The 24556-nt window shown below is 40.2% G+C and overlaps 1 protein-coding gene across 1 annotated transcript in view; it reads right to left on the bottom strand.

Annotated features, from left to right (window-relative positions):
• Positions 1–21881, bottom strand: part of LOC115211832 (ATP-dependent RNA helicase DDX51) — a 32528-nt gene extending 10647 nt beyond the window's left edge. Inside the window, exons 1-10 of the mRNA XM_029780544.2 lie at positions 21600–21881; positions 19857–19990; positions 18250–18764; positions 15910–16060; positions 12589–12734; positions 8187–8303; positions 6457–6518; positions 4694–4802; positions 2892–3031; positions 1287–1308 (exon numbers count right to left, since the gene is read on the bottom strand). Of these exons, the coding sequence (XP_029636404.1) occupies positions 1287–1308; positions 2892–3031; positions 4694–4802; positions 6457–6518; positions 8187–8303; positions 12589–12734; positions 15910–16060; positions 18250–18764; positions 19857–19990; positions 21600–21622 (1419 nt within the window). The 5' untranslated portion in view covers positions 21623–21881. The remainder of the gene's footprint in view (positions 1–1286; positions 1309–2891; positions 3032–4693; positions 4803–6456; positions 6519–8186; positions 8304–12588; positions 12735–15909; positions 16061–18249; positions 18765–19856; positions 19991–21599) is intronic.
• Positions 21882–24556: the final 2675 nt, after the last annotated feature.

Raw genomic sequence — 24556 nt, 5'->3', positions numbered from 1 at the left:
AAGTGATAAAGAATGAGAAAAAAACAAAAACAAATCAATTTCTTTTTTTTTTATAACGTATGGGAGACAACTCAGGAGGTAGTTCTACAATGATTTCAGCAACGTACAGCCTCATCAGGATTTACCTAAGTATTTATTATTAGCAACCAAATTGCTAATTAAAAATTGTATATTTCACCTTTTTTTATACATATCTTTTAATTATTTCAGTCATTAGACTGTGGCTGGATCACAGCCGCTGTGAAGTTTAATCAAGCTGATCGTTTGCCAGCTTCGTCTGGCACCTGTGCACTCACGGAGTGGTTGGCGTTAGGAAGGGCATCCAGCTGTAGATCAGGCTGGGCCTGGCGCAGCCTTCTGGCTTCCCAGACCCCAGTTGAACCGTCCAACCCATGCTATCATGGAAAGCGGACATTAAACGATGATGATGATGGACTCCACTACCTATTTTTTTAAACCGGGTACTTCTATCAGTCACTTTTGCTGAACTGTAAAGTTACAGGGATGTAAGAACACCAACACTGGTTGTCAAGCAGTGGTGGGGAACACAGACACACACACACGATAGGGTGCTTCAGCTTTTGCCTACCAAATCTACTCACAAGTCAGTGGTCAGCCCAAGGCTATACGGTAGAAAACACTGGCCCAAGGTGCCATGCCATAGGGCAGAAGCTGAAACCATTGTATATATGTATATATATATATGCGTACGCGTGTATGTTTGTGTTTGTCCCCTCAACATCGCTTGACAACCGATGCTGGTATGTTTACGTCCCCGTCACTTAGCGGTTCGGCAAAAGAGACCGATAGAATAAGTACTGGGCTTACAAAGAATAAGTCCTGGGGTCGAGTTGCTTGATTAAAAGCAGTGCTCCAGCATGATTGAAACAAGTAAAAGAGTAAAGAGAGTACCTCTTGTGTCCCAGATAAGGTCCACTCTACCCACAAACTTGGCACTAGCTACTTTCCCTAATCCTTCCTTCCCAGGAAATCTGCCCCAACTCCTGCCCCACAACTGAACCCCTTTCTTGCTCATGTTTTTTCTTGTATCATCAACTTGCAGTTGCCTAAGAATAACATCAATCACATCAAGTTCTGCAGGGCCTGTAAGGGTGTGTTAAGGGACATGGACAGACTGCTCCACTCAACACCAAACCATGAAAATAAAGGAGTGAAACAAAAACAATGAAAACAAAATAAAAAAAAAACAGGAATAAAAAAAGAAAAAGTTAAGAGAAGAATCAAAGAGAGGAGAATTAGTAATAAGAAAACAAATATTTCCTTACCGGAGTGGATATCTTTGAAACCCTGAAATAAGAGGAAAAACATTGTGTGTTTTAATTAATATGGATGACAGAAGATTTAATAAAAAAAAAATTTAAAAAAAAAAAAAGTCAGTCCCCCCCATCCTCATCATCACTGTCACCATCGCTGTTTTGACATCCACTTTTCTATGCTTGCATGGGTTGGACAGAGTTTAATGAAGCAAATTTTCTGTAACTGGATCATCATCATCATCGTTTAACGTCCGCTTTCCATGCTGGCATGGGTTGGACGGGTTGGGAAGGCAGGAGGCTGCACCAGGCCCAGTCTGATCTGGCAGAGTTTTTACAGCTGGTTGCCCTTCCTAACGCCAACCACTCCGTGAGTGTAGTGGGTGCTTTTTACGTGCCAGACGAAGCTGGCAAACGGCCACGATCGGATGGTGCTTTTTACGTGCCACCGGCACAGGTGCCAGACGACGCTGGCAAATGGCCACGATCGGATGGTGCTTTTTACGTGCCACCGGCACAGGTGCCAGACGAGGCTGGCAAACGGCCATGATTGGAGGGTGCTTTTTACGTGCCACCAGCACGGGGACCAGATGAAGCTGGCAACAGCCACGGTCGGATGGTGCTTTTTACGTGCCACCGGCACGGATGCCAGTCGGGCGGCACTGGCTACGGCCACGTTCGGATGGTTCTCTTACGTGCCACCGGCACTGGTATCACAGCTACAAATTCCATTGATGTTGACAGGTGCATATGTATCATCATCATATCTATACACACACACATATATATACGACAGACAGCAACAGTGAGACTGATCCCAGGATGTTAAACTTCACAAAGTAGATAAGTGACTGCATCTTTGTAGAGATATTGTGTTGGTGATGATGATGATGGCAGTCACAGAGGAAACTGGGATTAAATAAATGACATGAGTCATGGAAGCTGTGTACAGTGATGTGCAGCAAAACGAGTGCTCTCATGTAAAAAGCACCCAGTATACTCTGTAAAGTGGTAGGCATTATGAAGGGCATCCAGCTTTAGAAGCCATGTCAAAGCAGACAGTGGAGCTTGGTGCAGTCCTTTGGCTTATCAGGTCCTGTCAAACTGTCCAACCCATCCATGCCAATATGGAAACAACAACAGCAGCCGCTGCTACAATGGTTGTAATGATATTTGTAGTAAGAGACATTGTACCAGTTATGCACTGGGGTCGATGTAATTGGCTTAATCACTTTGTATGCCCTTGTTTGTCCCCTCCAACCAAAATGCAAATATATGGGAAACTACCACCTGTGTCATCTCTTGTGAAAGGTAAGAGAGTCCAGTTTGCTGGACATTGTTGTAGAGCTGGAAAAGAGGTAATTTCTCCTCTTCTCCTCTGGAAGCCATCTACTCACAATAACAGAGGGCGCACACTCTCCTACCCTGATGAAATCTCCAGGGATACAGGCATCCAGCAACAGGACCTCCGTAATGCCATGATGGACCGTGAAGTCTGGCGTAGCATGGTAAATTCCATTGTCTCGACCACGGTCGAACAATGATGATGATGATTGTCCCCTCTATGTTTAGCCCCCTGTGGGCAGTAATTAAATAAGAAGAATAAGAACGACTTACTGATTTATTGTTATGGGACCAGGCTTTGGTCTACAACTGGTAACAGAGTCAGACACTGGTATCTTGTAAACTGCTTTCTCCAAGGTGGTCAACCAATCATACTTGATAACATCAAAGACACGATCTGCTTCATCGATGACCTTCACAAAAAGAAACAAAACCATTACAACATAACCTTGGTGTCCCCCAGTGTACCAGCTTTGCAATATCTTTACAACTCCTTTTGTTACTTTTAAAGACAAGCTTTCCAATACTGACACTCATTGACCCCTTAATACCACTCCCTTTCAACGTCTGTATACACACCAACTTGCTTAGCTCCCTGAGAAGTATGTGATTCTTTCTTTCATTCATACTCCATGTGTAGTCTTAACCCTGTCATGTTGTGTTCCTGATCACCATCATCGTTTAATGTCTGCTTTCCATGCTAGCGTGGGTTGGACGATTTGACTGAGGACTGGGGAACCAGATGGCTGCACCAGATTCCAATCTTGATCTGGCAGAGTTTCTACAGCTGGATGCCCTTCCTAACGCCAACCACTCCGAGAGTGTAGTGGGTGCTTTTATGTGCCACTGGCATGAGTGCCAGTCAGGCGATACTGGCAATGGCTACACTTAAATGATGCTTTTTATGTGCGTTCTGCACAGGAGCCAGTAAGGCAATGTTGGTAACGATCATGCTCGAATGGTGCCCTTTTACGTGCCACCGGTACGGAGCCAGTTGGTCGCTCTGGCAACGATCACACTCGGATGGTGCTCTTGCCACCCTACTAGCACGGGCACAAGTGCCAGTAAGGCAACGCTGGTAACAATCACACTCGAATGGAGCCCTTTTATGTGCCACTGGCATGATGTATGAAATTCACTTACAAGGTTTTCATCAGCCCAAGGCTAAAGCAGAAGGCCCCTGCCCAAGGTGCCATGACTGGAACCATGTGTTTGGAAAGTAAACTTCTTTCCATAAAAGTCTTCATAGTTCTGTTGGTGCCAAGGGCCATGACAAAATGGATCACGTATAAGCATGAGAGATTAATAAACTAAATACACAAAAAGTACTGTACTCTCCGAATCTTTGCTTAACGTAATATTCTTCAATTAATCCCCAAAAGACAGGAAGTAATTAGGACAGTTGGACATGTCTTACAGTATTTGTTCCCACTCTCTGAGCTTTGAGTTCAATGTCTGGGGTTGAAAAATAAAGTACTATTTTACTTGTTTCAGTCATTTGACTGTGGCCATGCTGGAGCACCGCCTTTAGTCGAGGAAATCAACACTAGGACTTATTCTTTGTAAGCCTAGTACTTATTCTATCGGTCTCTTTTGCCAAACTGCTCAGTTACGGAGACGTAAACACACCAGCATCGGTTGTCAAGCGATGTTGGGGGGACAAACACAGACACACAAACACACATATATATATATATGACGGGCTTCTTTCAGTTTCCGTCTACCAAATCCACTCACAAGGCTTTGGTCGGCCCGAGGCTATAGAAGAAGACACCTGCCCAAGGTGCCATGCAGTGGGACTGAACCCGGAACCATGTGGTTGGTAAGCAAGCTACTTACCACACAGCCACTCCTACTGTCCATTATTGTTTCCTCTGTCCCTCTTTCTCATTTTGAATTGGCTCCAGAAATTGAGACAAGTTGAGGAAAGGCCTAGCAACTCCTTAAAGGGAAACTGATATACTACCTGAACCCTCCAAGAATGAACTAATGGGCAGTACAGTACAAAAACTGAAATAAAGTAGAATAGTAGGAATGACCCCAAAGGCTTAATGTAACAAATGCAAGCAACTTACCAAGAACCTCAGGTGTGTTAAATCAAATCCTTCAGTTTGATTGATGTGGTCCACTAGTTTTCCAGGTGTTGCCACAACGATGTCAGCCAAACTTTCATAACCATAAGACCTTTAACAACAATAACAACAAATGTAAAGTTAATATATATCATCATCTACACACATACAAACACACAAATATATATATATGTATATCATTATCATCACGCTGGGCGAAATGCGTAGCCGTATTTCGTCTGTTTTTACGTTCTGAGTTCAAATTCCGCCGAGGTCGACTTTGCCTTTCATCCTTTCGAGGTCGATAAATTAAGTACCAGTTACGCAATGGGGTTGATGTATTTGACTTAATCCAATTGTCGGTCCTTGTTTGTCCCTTCATGTGTTTAGCCCCTTGTGGGTAATAAAGAAATAGGTATTTCGTCTGCCACAACATTCTGAGTTCAAATTCCGCTGAGGTTGACTTTGCCTTTCATCCTTTGGGGGTCGATAAATTAAATACCAGTTACGCACTGGGGGTCGATGTAATTGACTTAATCAGTTTGTCTGTCCTTGTTTGTCTCCTCTGTGTTTAGCTCCTTGTGGGTAATAAAGAAATAGGTATTTCGTCTGTCTTTACGTTTTGTCTTCAAATTCCGCCGAGGTTGACTTTGCCTTTCATCCTTTCGGGGTCGATAAATTAAGTATCAGTTACGCACTGGAGTCGATGTAATTGACTTAATCCGTTTGTCTGCCCATGTTTAGCCCCTTGTGGGTAATAAATAAATAGGTATTTCATCTGCCACAACATTCTGAGTTCAAATTCCACCGAGGTTGACTTTGCCTTTCATCCTTTTGGGGTCGATGTAATCGACTTAATCCGTTTGTCTGCCCTTGTTTGTCCCCTCTATGTTTAGTCCCTTGTGGGCAATAAAGAAATAGGTATTTCGTCTATCTTTACGTTCTGAGTTCAAATTCCGCTGAGGTTGACTTAGCCTTTCATCCTTTCGGAGTCAATAAATTAAGTACCAGTTACACACTGGAGTCGATGTAATCGACTTAATCCGTTTGTCTGCCCTTGTTTGTCCCCTCTATGTTTAGCCCCTTGTGGGTAATAAAGAAATAGGTATTTCGTCTGACTTTACGTTCTGAGTTCAAATTCCACCGAGGTTGACTTTGCCTTTCATCCTTTTGGGCTCGATGTAATCGACTTAATCCGTTTGTCTGCCCTTGTTTGTCCCCTCTATGTTTAGTCCCTTGTGGGCAATAAAGAAATAGGTATTTCGTCTATCTTTACGTTCTGAGTTCAAATTCCGCTGAGGTTGACTTAGCCTTTCATCCTTTCGGGGTCGATAAATTAAGTACCAGTTACACACTGGGGTCGATGTAATCAACTTAATCCGTTTGTCCCCTCTGTGTTTAGCCCCTTGTGGGTAATAAAGAAATAGGTATTTCGTCTGTCTTTGCCTTTCATCCTTTCGGGGTCGATAAATTAAGTACCAGTTACGCACTGGAGTCGATGTAATTGACTTAATCCGTTTGTCTGTGCTTGTTTGTCCCCTTTATGTTTAACCCCTCGTGGGCAGTAAATAAATAAGAAAGCAAGCCAAAGCAGAGATTAAAGCATGATGCAGTCCGTGCCCCCGTCAGATCTTGTTAAAAAATCTAATTTAGAACAGCATAGAAGATAGAAGTTACAAGAAGACAACAGTGACTATTGACAAAACAAGTTTATAACTAAATTTCTATGAAATCCGGATGGGAAAAAAGAAAAGGAAAATGCCTACCTTTTCTCAACAAGAGATTCTTGTTCTTTTTGAAAGATGTTCTCTCCCATAATTAAGATAACCTGACGAATATAGCAACAGATTGAAACAGTAGTTACATGTTCATATTGTGCAGATCAATGGTGAAAGATTCATTTATTGTAACAGCATGGGAAACAAATATTAAACAATGATGATGATGATTGTTTGTGAACTAATCAAGCATTATCTTGTAGCTTCAACAATTCAAAGGTGTGATTATTTATTTTTTTAGAATGACACTAGTACTATGACCCGGTGTTACCGAGTCATAGTGCTAGTGCATGCATATACAGCTGAGTGCGTGCGCACATACACGCGAGTACTGTCCAAATCTCTGACCAATCACATACAGCTAGCTGCATTCAATTGGCGTATCAAGTTTCGGGTATTTTGATTGGGTTTTGGATAGAAAATTCACAAAAAGTCACTTCTATTGATTTTTTTTAAATGGCTTTGCAGGGTGACTGGGGAAATGTAAAGATGTGCACGACCACCCTTGGACGGTTTTGAATGACCATAGAAAGTGCAAGCCCTCTAACTGAAAAATTGTGGATTTGTATAAAGGATATACACACACAGACAGACATTTTGCTGTTTATATATAGAGAGAGATTATAGGGTAGGTGTGAGAGGCTGGATCTGGTTAGTTTAACCAGATCCAGTATTCAAATTTAAAGCTTATTTATTCACATTGTTTTGCGGTGGCACATAAAAAGCACCATCCGATTGTGGCTGTTTGCCAGCCTCATCTGGCACCTGTGCAGGTGGCACATAAAAAGCACCCACTACACTCATGGAGTGGTTGGCATTAGGAAGGGAATCCAGCTGTAGAAACACTGCCAGATCAGACTGGGCCTGGTGCAGCCTTCTGGCTTCCCAGATCTCAGTTGAACCGTCCAACTCATGCTAGCATGGAAAGCGGACGTTAAAGGATGATGATGATGAAGATTCATTATCTTGTAGCCTTGAGAGTTCAGTGATGCGATTCTTTATTTTCAGAATGGCATTGTAAGATCATCATCGTTTAACGTCCGCTTTCCATGCTAGCATGGGTTGGACGATTTGACTGAGGACTGGCGAACCAGATGGCTGCACCAGGCTCCAATCTGATCTGGCAGAGTTTCTACAGATGGATGCCCTTCCTAATGCCAACCTCTCCGAGAATGTAGTGGGTGCTTTTACGTGACACTGGCACAAGGGCCAACCAGGAGGCACTGGCAACGGTCACACTCAAGTGGGGTTTTCTACATGCCACCTGCACAGGAGCCAGTCCAGTGGCACTGGCAACAATCTCACTTGAATGTTTTTCACGTGTCACCGGTATAAGTGCCAGTAGGCCAACGCTGGTAACAATTACGTTTGAATGGTGGTTTTTACGTGCCACCATCACAGAAGCCAGTCAGCTGCTCTGGCAGCAATCACACTCGGATGGTGCTCTTAGCTCTCCAGTGAAAGGCTGGATCTAGTCAGTTTAAATGTAAAACAGTTAGAATATTTTGGAACAGATATGTCTGTTTGAAAAGCTTAAGGGTGAAAACAGGAAATTTTCTGTCATAGAACCAAGGAGGTTTCATGCCGATCAGTATCAAAATGGTTAAGAGAGAACAAAGGAAAAAGCAAGGCCTTGTTGGTAAGATCTAAACACTAATCTGGATTCCTAATCATCAAATTAAGATAATCTTAAGCCAAAGAGTACAAAAATATTTTACCTTCAGATTTAGATCTGCAGCGTAAGTTCGGAAAACATTGAAGACTTGTTGTGCAAGACTCCTGGCTGGTAAAACCACAAGAGCCCTTACGCGACACACAACTCGATCTTTAAGTGACTGAAAAAGAAATAGAAACAAACAAAAATTTTTAAATATATAAAAAACAAATGAATGTAAGAAAATTAAAGACCTGCGTAGTGCACATGCTGTATTTACTTATATATAGTCGCAACCCTAATCTAGAATAAATCTCACTACAAAACCTTTTCCCTTAACCCTTTCATTACCAACCCGGCTGAAACTGCTTCTGGCTCTGAGTACAAATGTCTTGTTTTCATAAGTTTTGAATTAAAATCTTCCACCAAACCTTAGTCACAATTCATGCTCCTAACACTAGCTGAATGACAACTAAGTTATTTTACTAAATTCCTTGTTATATTTAAAATTAATTGAAAGAAACACAGAGCATCTCAACAGAAGTATGGTCACAAAAGGGTTAAAATATATAATAGAGAAATAATTCTTAACCCTTTCGTTACCAACCCGGCTGAAACCAATTCTGGCTCTGAGTACAAATGTTTTGTTTTCATGAGTTTTGAATTAAAATCTTCCACCAAACCTTAGTCACAATTTATGTTCCTAACACTAGCTGAATGATAATTAAGTTATTTTACTAAATTCTTTGTTATATTTAAAATTAATTGAAAGAAATACGGAGCATCTCAACAGAAGTATGGTCACAAAAGGGTTAAAATATACAATAGAGAAATAATTCTTAACCCTTTCGTTACCAACCCGGCTGAAACCAGCTCTGGCTCTGAGTACAAATGTCTTGTTTCCAAAAGTTCTGAATTAAAATCTTCCACCAAACCTTAGTCACAATTTATGTTCCTAACACTGGCTTAATGATAACTAAGCTATTTTACTAAATTCTTTGTTATATTTCAAGTAATTGAAAGAAGCACAGATCATCTCAAAATAAATACAGTAACGAAAGGGTTAATAGGCACTGGAGTGGATGCATAGTAAGTTTGCTTTCCAGCCACATGCTTCCTGGTTCAGTCTCAATGCATGGCACCTTAGGCAAGTGACTTCTACTATAGCCTTAGGGTAATCAAAGCCTTGTGAATGGATTTGACAGACAGAAACTGAAGCCTATATATATATATATATATATATATATATACTAGCAGTATCGCCCGGCGTTGCTCGGGTTTGTAAGGGAAATAATTATATAAGCATTTTTAGAGATGTAAAGTATAATAGCCATCTCAATATGGCTAACCACAAAGGGGGAGGGGTGTTACTGTAGCTTTTTACGTTCTGAGATTTAATAATAAATTTTAGAGAGTTACTTCCCTTATATATGTCAAAAATGGATTAAAAATGGGAAAAATTGATGTTAAATTTTTTTTTAAATCATAGACGCGCGCTAATACCCAGACGGTCTCGATATGAATCACGACTATAAGATACCCGGTTTTGGTTAAACTGCACCGCAAAATGTGGGAGTAGTTAGGAATCTAAATCGTAGGAGACAGACACACAACCTCACTTTTATATATAAAGATTTCCTCTATTTACATAATATTGAGGTCTCTTTCTTCTTTTGTTATCTTACTGTTTTTACCAATATACATATATATATATATATATAAATATATATATAGTTACAGAGATGTACTTGCATAGCAAGTGACTTGATCTGAGATCGTGTGCTGGAACGAAAACAGTTGCAGCGTTGAAGGTGTTTATAAGCCATTTAAGAAACACACAAAAACCGTTAGATTCACTTCAACATTTAAATTTAATTTGTCAAAATATTTTCATCGCTTTGAGACCGCGACCTGTTAGCACGATATTTTTGTCAGTGAACAGGTCGCGGTCTCAAAGCGACGAAAATATTTTGACAAATTAAATTTAAATGTTGAAGTGAATGTAACGGTTTTTGTGTGTTTCTTAAATGGCTTACAAACACCTTCCACGCTGCAATATATATATACACACATATATATATATATATGTATGTATGTATGTATGTGTGTATATGTGTATGCATGTATGTGTGTGTGTGTGCGTGTCTGTGCTTGTGATTGTCCTCCACCACTGCTTGACAACGAATGTTGGTTTGTTTACATCCCTGTCACCTAGTGGTTTGACAAAGGAAACAGATAGAATAAGTACAATGCTTACAAAAATAAAACTGGAGTTGATTCATTAAACTACAATTCTTCAAGGCATTGCCCCAGCATGGCCACAGACCAATGGCTGGAAAAAGCAGAAGAATAAAAGAATACATTCTCTGCTTTGGTCTTATGTTCAAGGTATGAGAAAGCTTGAGTTTACATGAGAAGGCCTAACAGACCTGGTAGAAACAGCAGCCAAATCTCCCTCAAATCACACCTTACTGTCTTATGTATGTATATATATATGAGCCAATGAGGGGGACCTCTACATGGTAGCTAGACCTGGTAGAAATAGCAGCCAAATTTCCCCCAAATCACACCTTACTGTCTTATCTATGTATATATGTATGTATGAGCCTATGAGGGAGACCCCTACATGGCAGCTAGACCTGGTAGAAATAGCAGCCAAATTTCCCCCAAATCACACCTTACTGTCTTATCTATGTATATATGTATGTATGAGCCTATGAGGGAGACCCCTACATGGCAGCTAGACATGGTAGAAATAGCAGCCAAATCTCCCTCAAATCACACCTTACTGTCTAATCTTTCTGCTACTTGGATATAGGTGTTATATTCGTCGTAAAAAACTTTCCTGTCACACACTCACGCACACACACACACACGCACCCTCACACACACACGCGCACACCCACACACACCCACTCACACACACGCACGTTAGCTTACAATTTTATTTATATATTTGCGTGTCTATGTGTGGAAAGAGGAAGTGGGGGGCAAAGTGAAAGAATCACTCACTACAGTAAGTCAATTACTTTCATTTTATTCGTTGCCCACTGTGTGTGTGCGTTTGCGTGTGGTGTAAACCAGACTAAGAAAAGCATTTGACACACACACCAGAATGTGAGTTTTCTGTAAATTTTGCTTAATTGGAGTTTAAATTTTAAAAACTGGACCTGGCATGACGCGATGCCTTGTACTCTTAAAAATGCTAGGTAAATTGTAATTGAAGAAATCCTATATTGTAGATTTGTATAACTCCCAAAGGGAGGCAGATAAAATCTGCCTTTTATAATAAGAGATATATATATAGGCGCAGGTGTGGCTGTGTGGTGAGAAGCTTGCATACCAACCACATAGTTCTGGGGACAGTCCCACAGCATGGCACCTTGGGCAAGTGTTTCTACTGTACCCTTAGGCCAACCAAAACCTTGTGAGTGGATTTGGTAGACAGAAACTGAAAGAAACCTAAGGCGGCGAGCTGGCAGAAACATTAGCACGCCGGGCGAAATACTTAGCGGTATTTCGTCTGCCGCTACGTTCTGAGTTCAAATTCCACTGAGGTCGACTTTGCCTTTCATCCTTTCGAGGTCGATAAATTAAGTACCAGTTATGCACTGGGGTCGATATAATCAACTTAATCCATTTGTCTGTCCTTGTTTGTCCCCTCTGTATTTAGCCCCTTGTGGGTAGCAAAGAAATAGGTATTTCGTTTGTCTTTACGTTCTGAGTTCAAATTCCGCCGAGGTCGACTTAGCTTTTCATCCTTTCGGGGTCGATAAATTAAGTACCAGTTACGCACTGGGGTCGATATAATCAGCTTAATCCGTTTGTCTGTCCTCTCTGTGTTTAGCCCCTTGTGGGTAGTAAAGAAATAGGTAGTGCCCCAGCACTGAGTCAACCCTAGGACTGGCCTCACTATGAATGATCAAGGATAAAGGTCAACCCCACTTGGATTTGAGCTCAAGAAATACATCTTCAGGCCTTTTAGCATGGCATTCAACATGCACTTAAGTTGAATAGGGTCTAAAAGTTACTCCAGCATAACTGCAAAATTGTGAGCATTAAAGTAGCTATGGGCATGGGTGTGTGGTTTCGGGGCTCATTTTGAAACCACGTGGTTTCAGGTTCAGTCCCACTGTGTAGCACCTTGGGCAAATGTCTTCTACTATGCCTTTTCATGTATTTGGTAAACAGATACTGTGTGCCCATAGTGTGTGTGTGTGTGTGTGTATCTTTGTTCCAACCCCATCCTGCTTTACAACCAGTGTTGGTTTGTTTACGTCCATATAAATGTTTGGCTAAAAAGGCAGATAAGAAAAGTACTAGACTTAAAAAAAAGAAAACAAAGAAAGCACAGGGGCCAATTTGTTTGACCAGATGCCCCAAGGCGGTGCCCCAGTATGGCCATGGTCCTAAGACTGAAACAAGCAAAAAATAAAAGATAAAAACAGATGATATTGGAACTCTACCTGAAGAATTGGTAGGACGAATGCAAATGTTTTCCCACTCCCGGTCGGGCTGGAGCAACAGATGTCCCGAGGACGGTATCCTCCACAGCCGACATTCACACCAAAACGAACATCCTTTAGTAGAACCGGAAGAAGCTGGTATTGCACTGTAATTAATAAATCAGTAATAAAACAATTAAATGATAACATAATTAGTCTTAAGCATCGTCAAAGCACTGACCAGACCATTGGTCACAATGGACTTCTGATTCTGTCTTCATTGTACCATTCTTTTCCACCTTGACCAAGCGGCCTTTTCTAATGTCTAGGATACCTATTTCTTTACTACCCACAGAGGACAGACAAACGGATTAAGCCGATTATATCGACCCCAGTGCGTAACTGGTACCTAATTTATCAGCTCCGAAAGGATGAAAGGCAAAGTTGACCTCGGTGGAATTTGAACCCAGAACGTAACGGCAGATGAAATACCGCAAAGCATTTCGCCTGGCGTGCTAACGCTTCTGCCAAATCGCCACCTAATGTCTAGGATACCAACTGGCAATTGCACAAGTCCACCTGTTGTCTGTGAACCTTATGACAAGTCCAGCCCAGACCACCAAAACACATCGATGACCAACAGCTGAGAAAACAAGCAGGTTTCTGTGAGAACTAAAGTACAATACTTTTTTTACTTGCTTCAGTCATTTGAATGTGGCCATGCTGGAGCACCGCCTTTAGTCAAACTAATCAACACCAGGACTTATTCTCTGTAAGCATGGTATTTATTCTATTGCTGAACCGCTACTTTACGGAGACGTAAGCATACCAACATCGGTTGTCAAGCAATGGGGGAGAGGACAAACATATACACATAAATACATACATATTTATATATACTCTCTCTCTTTACTCTTTTACTTGTTTCAGTCATTTGACTGCGGCCATGCTAGAGCACCGCCTTTAATCGAGCAAATCGACCCCGTGACTTATTCTTTTGTAAGCCCAGTACTTATTCTATCGGTCTCTTTTGCTGAACCGCTAAGTAACGGGGACATAAACACACCAGCATCGGTTGTCAAGCAATGCTACGGGGACAAACACAGACACACACATGCATATATATATACATATATACGACGGGCTTTTTTTCAGTTTCCCTCTACCAAATCCACTCACAAGGCTTTGGTTGGCCCGAGGCTATAGTATAAGACACTTGCCGAAGGCACCACACAGTGGGACTGAACCTAGAACCATGTGGTTGGGAAGCAAGCTTCTTACAACACAGCCACTCCTGCACCTATAGATCTTGTCTTCATAAAAACGATACCAAAGCAGACAGTGGAGCTTAATGCAGTCCTTGGATACATCAGATCCTGTCTAAGTCTCCAACTCATGCCAGCATGGAACATGGACATTGAATGACGATAATGGTGATGATGTATACATCATCCAGTGTTTTAAATCAGGGTTTTGTCCCCCGGGAGTGGCTGGATCTACCTCAATGCCATAGCAACCGAGGTAGGCAGGTGACCTCTACTGCAACTTTTAGGCAGGCTGGTGCCCATTCTCCTTTTCTTGTTTCTTTACTGCCCACAAGGGGCTACACACAGAGGGGACAAATAAGGACAGAAAAACGGATTAAGTCGATTATATCGACCCCCAGTGTGTAACTGGTACTTATTTAATTGACCCCGAAAGGATGAAAGGTAAAGTCGATCTTGGCGGTATTTGAACTCAGAATGTAGCAGCAGACGAAATACCTATTTCTTTACTACCCACAAGGGGCTAAACACAGAAGGTACAAACAAGGATAGACAAACGGATTAAGTCGATTATATCGACCCCAGTGCGTAACTGGTACTTATTTAATTGACCCCGAAAGGATGAAAGGCAAAGTCAACCTTGGCGGAATTTGAACTCAGAACATAACGGCAGACAAAATACCGCTAAGCATTTCACCCAGCATGCTAACGATTCAGCAAGTTTGCCACCTTGGATATCCTTCCTAATGCCAAACACTTTACAGAGTGTACTGGGTGCTTTTAATGTGGCACCGTCACCTGGTGCTATTTCTTAACCCTTTTGTTACTGTATTTCTTTTGAGATGATCTGTGTTTCTTTCAATTACTTGAAATATAACAAAGAATTTAGTAAAATAACTTAGTTATCATTAAGCCAGTGTTAGGAACATAAATTGTGACTGACGTTTGCAGGAAGATTTTAATTCAAAACTTATGAAAACAAGATATTTGTACTACAGAACCAGAGGCGGTTGCAGCCGGGTTGGTAACGAAAGGGTTAAGAATTATTTCTCTATTATATATTTTAACCCTTTTGTGATCATACTTCTGTTGAGATGCTCTGTGTTTCTTTCAATTAATTTTAAATATAACAAAGAATTTAGTAAAATAACTTAGTTATCATTAAGCCAGTGTTAGGAACATAAATTGTGACTGACGTTTGCAGGAGATTTTAATTCAAAACTTATGAAAACAAGATATTTGTACTACAGAACCAGAGGCGGTTGCAGCCGGGTTGGTAACGAAAGGGTTAAGAATTATTTCTCTATTATATATTTTAACCCTTTTGTGATCATACTTCTGTTGAGATGCTCTGTGTTTCTTTCAATTAATTTTAAATATAACAAAGAATTTAGTAAAATAACTTAGTTATCATTAAGCCAGTGTTAGGAACATAAATTGTGACTGACGTTTGCAGGAAGATTTTAATTCAAAACTTATGAAAACAAGATATTTGTACTACAGAACCAGAGGCGGTTGCAGCCGGGTTGGTAACGAAAGGGTTAAGAATTATTTCTCTATTATATATTTTAACCCTTTTGTGATCATACTTCTGTTGAGATGCTCTGTGTTTCTTTCAATTAATTTTAAATATAACAAAGAATTTAGTAAAATAACTTAATAATCATTAAGCCAGTGTTAGGAACATAAGTTGTGACTAAGGTTTGGTGAAAGATTTTAATTCAAAACTTATGAAAACAAGACATTTGTACTACAGAGCCAGAGGTGGTTTCAGCCGGGTTGGTAACATCATCATCATCGTTTAGCGTCCGCTTTCCATACTAGCATGGGTTGGATGGTTCAACTGGGGTCTGGGAAGCCAGAAGGCTGCACTAGGCCCAGTCGATCTGGCAATGTTTCTACTGCTGGATGCCCTTCCTAACGCCAACCATTCCGTGAGTGTAGTGGGTGCTTTTTACGTGCCAGACGAGGCTGGCAAACGGCCACGATTGGATGGTGCCTTTTACGTGCCACCAGCATGGGGTCCAGGCGATGCTGGCAAGAAAGGGTTAAACTGAAGAGAAAGGGAAAAGCATACCTGGAAAGAAATAATTGACTCCATTCTCTTGAAGCTTCTTCTTTAGTTTAGCATCAAGACCTTCAAATTTGGAAATGTGTATTTTTTCATCTGAGAGATCAGTTTTTATCAAATTTGGATTTACCAGCCAATCCGGTAATTTCCGAGACACCTGTAATAAGGATAAAAACAATACTACAGCAAAGAATGGTAAAAGTGAACCAACACAACATTTATCTGGTTCCTTAACCCTTTTGTTACCGTATTTCTGTTGAGATGCTCTATTTTTCTTTCAATGAATCTTTATATATATAAAACTGAGAATGTGTGTCTTTGTCTGTGTGTGTGTTTCCCTAAAATTTGAGAACTACACAACCAATTTCATTCAAATTTTACACATGCTTTACTTAGGGTCCCTGTAGTTTCATGGGCAAAAAAAAGTTCAACTTCTTGCCTAGAGCGAGCCCATAGCAATATCATATCTTCTCCACTAATTCAGTATTACGTGTTAAAAGTGAAATAAAAACATTTCTCTATTTTATGTCAGATACTTTCACTTTAACTATAAAAATAATAATAACAATTGAATTATATGTAGTAAGTAATAATTAAAATCAAACTAAAGTATAATATAATCGTAACATAAAAAAAAAATAAAAATAGCAATTGGTATAAAATTGCATCAATGACTTGAATAAGTGGTTTCACATGAATGGGAATAAATTAAAAATAAAATTAGCGTGCAGAAATGGAATAGTCCAGATGGATAATAAAAAATTAAACTAAAGAAAAGACTATTGTCTATAACTTGAATAAGTGGTTTCACATGAATGGGAATAAATTAAAAATAAAATTAGCGTGCAGAAATGGAATAGTCCAGATGGATAATAAAAAATTAAACTAAAGAAAAGACTATTGTCTATAAAGTATACAATGTAGAGAAAAAAGATTTCAACACATGGAGGAAAGCACCTTCGAAAAGTGTCTTGGTGCGACTATGAAAGATATCTAATCAGAGGCGGTAAATTCGCCACAATAGAAGCAAGGTTCGAGTCAACGGAGCGTGCAAGGGAGTACTCGACTCGAACTTGCAAAGTGGAAATATTTTTTTACCTTTATATCTGGGACGTAGGACATCCCGGAAAAAAATAAAAAATGCCCCCTTCCCCCGAAGTAGAGGTAGGCTGGATTGTAGCCACACTTCTATACAAAAGGGAGGACAAGATACAATTGATCGAAATTACAAGAGACAGGCTAACAATTCCAGTCTGTTAATTATTTTGAGTATTGTTATCACTAGCGATATCAAGATATAACTTTGTATTTTGTATTTTATGTGTAGATGTATATATATAGATGTACATGTAATATGTACACATATATACATGCACTAGCACTATGACCCGGCAACGATGGGTCTTTAATGCTAGTTTAAAATATAACAAAGAGTTTAGTAAAATATCCTAGCTATCATTCAGTTAGTGTTAGGAACATAAATTGTGATTAAGGTTTGGTAGAAGATTTTCATTCAAAACTTATGAAAATAAGACATTTGTACTACAGAGCCAGAGGTGGTTTCAGCCAGGTTGATACTGAAAAGGTTAAACGGTTGGAAATAGCAGCCAAGTTACATCCTATCAGTTTTACTTGCAACAATATACTGGATAATCTTTTTTATTCTAGGCACAAGGCCCAAAATTTTAAGGGAGGGTGGGAGGCAGTCGATTAGATTGACCCCAGTATGCAACTGGTACTTAATTTATTGACCCCCGAAAAGATGAAAGGCAAAGTCGATCCCGGTGGAATTTGAACTCAGATCATAAAGACAGACGAAATACCAGTAAGCATTTTTGGCTGACGTGCTAACATTTCTTATTTCTTTATTGCCCTCCAGGGGCTAAACATAGAGGGGACAAACAAGGACAGACGGAAGGATTAAGTTGATTACATCGACCCCAGTGTGTAACTGGTACTTAATTTATCGACCCCGAAAGGACGAAAGGCAAAGTTGACCTCGGCGGAATTTGAACTCAGAACGTAGGGACAGACGAAATACCGCCAAGCATTTCGCCCGGTGTGCTAACGATTCTGCCAGCTCGCCACCTTTGGGACAGTATCTTCTAATATAGCCTAGGGTTGAGCAATGTGAGCAAAATTTGAAACAGATGGAGACTGTATGGAAGCCCAATGTGTGTGTGTGTGTGAATAAATGTGCTAGACTCCATGGGGTTTCCTAACATGACTGCTTGGGTAGTGGTGGTGCTACCGTGGAATTTCATAGCTTATATTTGAAAACAAGTAAGGAGAATGTTGGTTAGCGCTTGAATAAAGGACGAGTAATGAAACAAAATAACATCTCACCTTTTGTACTTCCTGTCTTTTGTATTCTCCAAGAATGGTGAATCCCCCAAACTCATGTGGTCCTTCTTGGGTAAAGCTTTCATTAATATCCCCATTCTGTTTTTCAAGGGGCACTTCCAAATGTTGGTCCTCATTCACGCCATTTGCATCCACATCTGCCTCTGTGTCCACTTTCACGCTCACCTCATCCTCATATTTACCTACACTTTCAGGATCAAATTTCAGTTTTTTAGCAACACCACCTAAAGAATTGGCCTCATCATCATCATTTACAGAACCTTTTCTTTTACGTTTTTTATGTTTAGTTGATACTTGATTGCTTTCAGTTTCTTCCGTCGGGGCAACTTCGGTTTCTTTCACCTGGGGACCTGGTGTTTTGTTTTTGCCTTTGTGTTTCTTCTTTTTCTTGCGATGTACTTCTTGTTCTTTGTCTTCTTTAATCTCTTCCACAGTAACACCACCATCATCTTCAGCTGTTCCTTGGACAACAACTTCATCAGTGTGCTCAGGTTTTTCTGAAATTATATACAATATAATATACCAGCCATTATTTACAATACATATACCAGCCATAGAAACCATTCCAAATCAGACTGGAGCCTGGTGGCTGCACCAGGCTCCAATCTTGATCTGGCAGAGTTTCTACAGCTGGATGCCCTTCCTAACGCCAATCACTCCGAGAGTGTAACGGGTGCTTTTTACGTGCCACCAGCACGGGGGCCAGTCAAGCAGTACTGGCAATGACCTCGCTAGAATCTTTTTACACATGCCCCTGGCACAGGTGCCAGTAACGCGACGTTGTTAACGATCACACTCGAATGGTGCCCTTTTACATGCCACTGGCACAGAAGCCAGTTGGCTGCTCTGGTAACGATCACGCTCGGATGGTGCTCTTGGCACCCTACTAGCACGGGCACAAGTGCCAGTAAGGCGACGCTGGTAACGATCACACTCGAATGGTGCCTTTTATGTGCCACTGCCTTTGCCTAAACGAAGAACAAATTCAAACTAACACCTAAACACATTATTTTTGTGGTAAGTTTTACAGTTTGTTTCTAAATGTAATCATAAACGAGTTTACATGACAATGAATCCCTTCAATTAACTGTCAGGGGTTACTCAAGAATATCAATATAGAAAATTAATGATTTAATATATTCAATGTGAAGGGCAGCGAGCGGGCAGAAACGTTAGCATGCAGGGCGAAATGCTTAGCGGTATTTCTATTGCCGCTATGTTCTGAGTTCAAATTCTGCCGAGGTTGACTTTGCCTTTCATCCTTTTGGGATTTGTAAATTAAGTACCAGTAGTGTACTGGGGTCAATCCAATTGACTGGCAGCGGCAAAAAATTTGGGGCCTTGTGCCTAGCTGGCAGAATTGTTAGCCCACTGGGCATAATGCGTAGCGATATTTCGTCTGCTGTTACGTTCCGAGTTTAAATTCCGCCGAGGTCGACTTTGCCTTTCATCCTTGATTAAATAAGTACCAGTTACGCACTGGGGTTGATGTAATCGACTTAATCCCTTTGTCTGTCCTTGTCTATCTCCTCTGTGTTTAGCCCCTTGTAGGCAATAAAGAAATAAATATATTCAACGTGAACATTTACCTGAGGTTTTCTGAGCTGACGGAGAAGAGGTTAATTCTTCTTTGCGTTTATTTGCATCTTGCAAGAGATGTTTTAATCTTGAAAGATATGTGGCTTTCGAAACTGTTCCAGTTGAGTTACTGTTAGCATCATATCTGTAAAGGAAAAAGAAAACAGAACATCATCTCTATATATATAAACGGCAAAATGTCTGTGTGTGTGTGTGTGTATGTGTCCTTTATACAAATCCACAATTTTTCAGTTAGAGGGCTCGCACTTTCTATGGTCATTCAAAACCGTCCAAGGGTGGTCGTGCACATCTTTACATTTCCTCAGTCACCCCGCAAAGCCATTAAAAAATCAATAGAAGTGACTTTTTTGTGAATTTCCTATCCAAAACCCAATCAAAATACCCAAAACTTGATACGCCAATTGAATGCCAGCTAGCTGTATGTGATTGGTCGGAGATTTGGGCAGTACTCGCGTGTATGTGCACATGCACGTAACTGTATATGCATGCACTAGCACTATGACCTGGCGTTGCCAGGTAATAGTGCTAGTTTATAATAAATAGAGATGCAAAGTGGATGACAGAATAAGTTTCATGAAAGCAAAAGTTATAACTTGCTGCAAGGGATGTTTTCTTTGCTGCCATCGTCATCATACATCTGGCATGGGTTGGACGGTTTGACTGAGCTGGCACACTTGGAAGTTTGCACCAGGCTCCAGTCTAATTTATTCTCTTTTACTTGTTTCAGTCATTGACTGCGGCCATGCTGGAGCACCACCTTTAGTTGAGCAATTCGATCCCAGGACTTATTCTTTGTAAGCTTAGTACTTATTCTATCGATCTCTTTTACCGAACCGTTAAGTTACGGGGACGTAAACATACCACCATCGGTTGTCAAGCGATTTTGGGGGGACAAACACAGACACAAAAACACACATATATAGGACGGGCTTCTTTCAGTTACCGTCTACCAAATCCATTCACACGGCTTTGGTCGGCTCGAGGCTATAGCTTTATAATAAATAATACGGACAAACAAATAAATTCAATAAATAGTTTTATAACAGAAACAAGTCTTTGATTACGATCAAAGCTGATTACCAAACTGATTTGATTTGCACAACACAGCAGCCAAATCTTCGTAAACAAACTATTTTTAAGACTTTAAATCGGAGGGGCAGTATAGCTACAGCAACAAATAATGGTTACAGTTCTGTTCGTCGAATACGAAATTCAACCCAGCTGAAACGTTTAACGTTAGCCCTAACCTGTTTTGTAAAACAGAAAATATTGGACCTTAAAATCGAAAGACTAGAACTAAGCAATAACATATTTTGGTACTACTAGCGAACAGTGGTCCCGGTGCGCGCACTCGCGCATCCGTTGTAGCTAGTCATGACTAGTCGATCCTTACTTTGTGTTTTTGTGTTACTTACTTTGTAAAAAAATTATTTTATTTTGTGTTTTATTTACTTTGCTAGGTAGTCGTTGTAGGATCGCCTAGTCACGACTAGCTAGCGCGGATGCGCGACTGCGCGCACCGGGACCACTGTTCGCTAGTAGTACCCATATTTTTGAGGGAAAACTTTGATTTTCATTAGGCCTTCAAGACATTAATTTTTGATAACAATTATGAAACAAAACCACATTAATGACAAAATGTACGGACACCCCGGCTCCCAACACAAACAATACGACAATATATTGGTTATGAATCAATGACATGCGTTGGTAATAATCCTTTTTGTACTTACCGCTGAATGTTAAATAAAGGCATCTGAACTGCGTGGTGAAAGTTTACATTAAACACGTGGATACGAAGTGTGAAAGCAGGAAGAACTACGCTTAAAGCCAACACAACTTTTAAAAAAAGTAATTAAATATATATCTACATGTAAATCAAGAGACTTGATTTCGACCCTAATTAATGAAAGACGTGATCGAATCCTTAATCTGTCAATAAACCCTTTTCGAAACCGTCCAACGTAGAATTGGATCGGGTCTCTTTAATGATTCGGGTGACACCGGTTGAAGGGAGGCAATTCAGTTGAATTCGATATATTTTTGTAATTTCCAACATTGGAGATTTTCTTTAAAAAAAATAAAGTGAATTTGAGGAAAGACTTATTTGTCATTAAAAATTTCTTTTTCTTTGTAGAAGAGCAAGTGTAAATTAAGAATATATAGGAGAGGTAGATTCAGAATATATATTGGGTCTTTTCACTTTGACCTGCAGATTTTTAAAATAATTTCTATGTAACTAAAAAATTTGAAACTTCGTATACTGGTAGAATGTGTTTATAAAACATCTTTTTCTCTTGGCTTTATTGAGAAAATTCTGTAGTTTGTAAGATATTTGTTGTTTATTTTCTTCAATTTCTGCAATTTCAACCAATCACTGACGCCTATTCAGATAAAAAAACATTCTGTGTCATATGAATATGTCCCTCGTTTAAGAAACAGATTGGGTATCATTTGTGAAGAAAAAAAGATACCCTCCCTCCCCCCACCCCTAATCCTAACCCTAAAACAGATTGAAATGCAATAGATCGATACACCGCTTGAAAAAACTGCCGTTCAAACCAGAAAGATCCGAGCAAGCATAAATTAAGAATATAAATTAAGAATATATAGGAGAGGTAAATTCAGAATATATATTTTTTTTGTTTTGCTCTGAGTTTCACCTGTTGAGTCTACAGAATCTTCTGGCAGAAGCGTTTGTGCCTCTACAGGGGAAAAGTTCAGAATAGTTAGAGACCGACTCGAACAAAATATGTTATTAATGTCTACTCTGTTATTAAGGTCTCTTTTTTGTTTCTGACAGTCAACATTAAACATATATATATATATGCAGATAAAATTTACTACTATCATGTTCTTAAGAATAAAATCAACCTCTCTGTCTACATATCTACCCTCTTTATAATGTTGGCAAATGAAATAGGGATAAGAATGTGCATTGTCCGTTTGATTGGAAAATTCTACAAGTGGCTGAAGATTGCTCGACATTTTAAAACTGATGTAAAACTTACAGTGTTTAATAAAATGAAGTAGCATGAAACAATTGTACTACTCTGCCTTGGATATCTTTGTTGCTTATTTTGAGTCACGAAGCTTTGTCAGTGAACAGGTCGCGGTCTCAAAGTGACGAAAATGTTTTGACAAATTAAATTTAAATGTTGAAGTGAATCTAACGGTTTTGTGTGTTTCTTAAATGGCTTATAAACACCTTCCACGCTGCAATTGTTTATATATAAAGAGTACTCTTTATATTATGCGTTCTTGTATATCGTGGGTATTGTACCGTTGAAGAAAACAACGAGATAAGAAAATATCAAAATAATGTAATAGGCGATAACTGTCTGGTTACTTGTTTAGGTTTTAATGCTTAATCGTGTAGACAGATGAAATGACAGAGATGGATGGCTGAACGGACCGGTTAGATTGCTCGGGGTTTAGTTCGGACTGGACCTCTAAATGGAAAAGAACTGGGACAAGATAATGAGCAGGGTGGCCACACTCACTCAGCAATGGGCCGAGAGGAAGCTGTCCCTAAAAGGTCGGGCGAAGTGGCGAACGCGTACATCGCATCCGTCATCGATTACCGTCTGACCGTTGTGCCCCGCCCCCTTCCCTTAACCGGGAAGGCAAGGCAGTTTTTATCGTGAAAGAAAGTGTATGGTGGATTCGAGCAAAAGGTTTAGAGACAAACACTTTCGTTTCTGGCCAATCGGCGGAATTCTAACTCAGAACGTAAGGACGGACGAAATGCTGCGAAGCATTTTGCCTGGCATGGTAACGAGTCTGCCAGCTTGTCGCCTTAATGTTGGGAATAATGATATAAGGTTGTATGTTAAATGATCAGATAACAGATGATCTGAAGCAAGGTCCTCCGTCACTTGGCTGCGAATTAGTACCGAGCCGTGAGATATTTGGTATCGGGATGCACAGAAAGAATAAATTTTAAAATCTTATTTCTTTTTTATTCACTAACACAGAGTGCAAGTTTGTTTTTTTTATATCATGCATGCATTATACATATAGGCTTAGGCGTGGGTGTGTGGTAAGAAAATTGCTTCCCAACCGCATGGTTCTGGGTTCGGTCCCACTGCGTGACACTTTGGGCAACTGTCTACTACTGTAAACTCAGGCCGACCAAAGCTTTGTGAGTGAATTTGGTAGACGGAAACTGAAAGAAGCCCGTCGTATATAATATATATGTGTGTGTGTGTGAGTGTGAGTGTGTGTGTGTGTGTTTGTGTGTGTGTGTGAGTGTATGTGTATGTGTGTGTGTGTCTATATGTTTGTGTGTCTGTGTTTGTCCTCCCAACAACGCTTGACAATCGATGTTGGTGTCTTTACGTTCCCCGTAACTTAGCGGTTCAGCAAAACAGACCGATAGAATAAGTACTAGGCTTACAAAGAATAAGTCCTGAGGTCGATTTGCTCGACTAAAGGCGGTGCTCCAGCATGGCTGCTGTCAAATGACTGAAACAAGTAAAAGAATAAAAAAAATAAAAGAATATACTAATCCCTCGCCATATCGCGGCTCACCTATCGCGCACTGAGTACATCGCGGATTTTTCTGGCTAATATATGTAAATTTATATCACAGACTCCTCAGTATATCGCAGTTTTATGCAGCCGATAGGTATATGTATATATAACAGCCGAAATTACTAAGATGATCCGGTTCCCGACTGAAGATTAG

The sequence above is a fragment of the Octopus sinensis genome, linkage group LG5 (assembly GCF_006345805.1).
Source record: "Octopus sinensis linkage group LG5, ASM634580v1, whole genome shotgun sequence".
Classification (NCBI taxonomy): Eukaryota; Metazoa; Mollusca; class Cephalopoda; order Octopoda; family Octopodidae; genus Octopus; species Octopus sinensis.
Note: the sequence above shows the minus strand (reverse complement) of the source record. Positions and strands in the feature narration are given on the sequence as shown.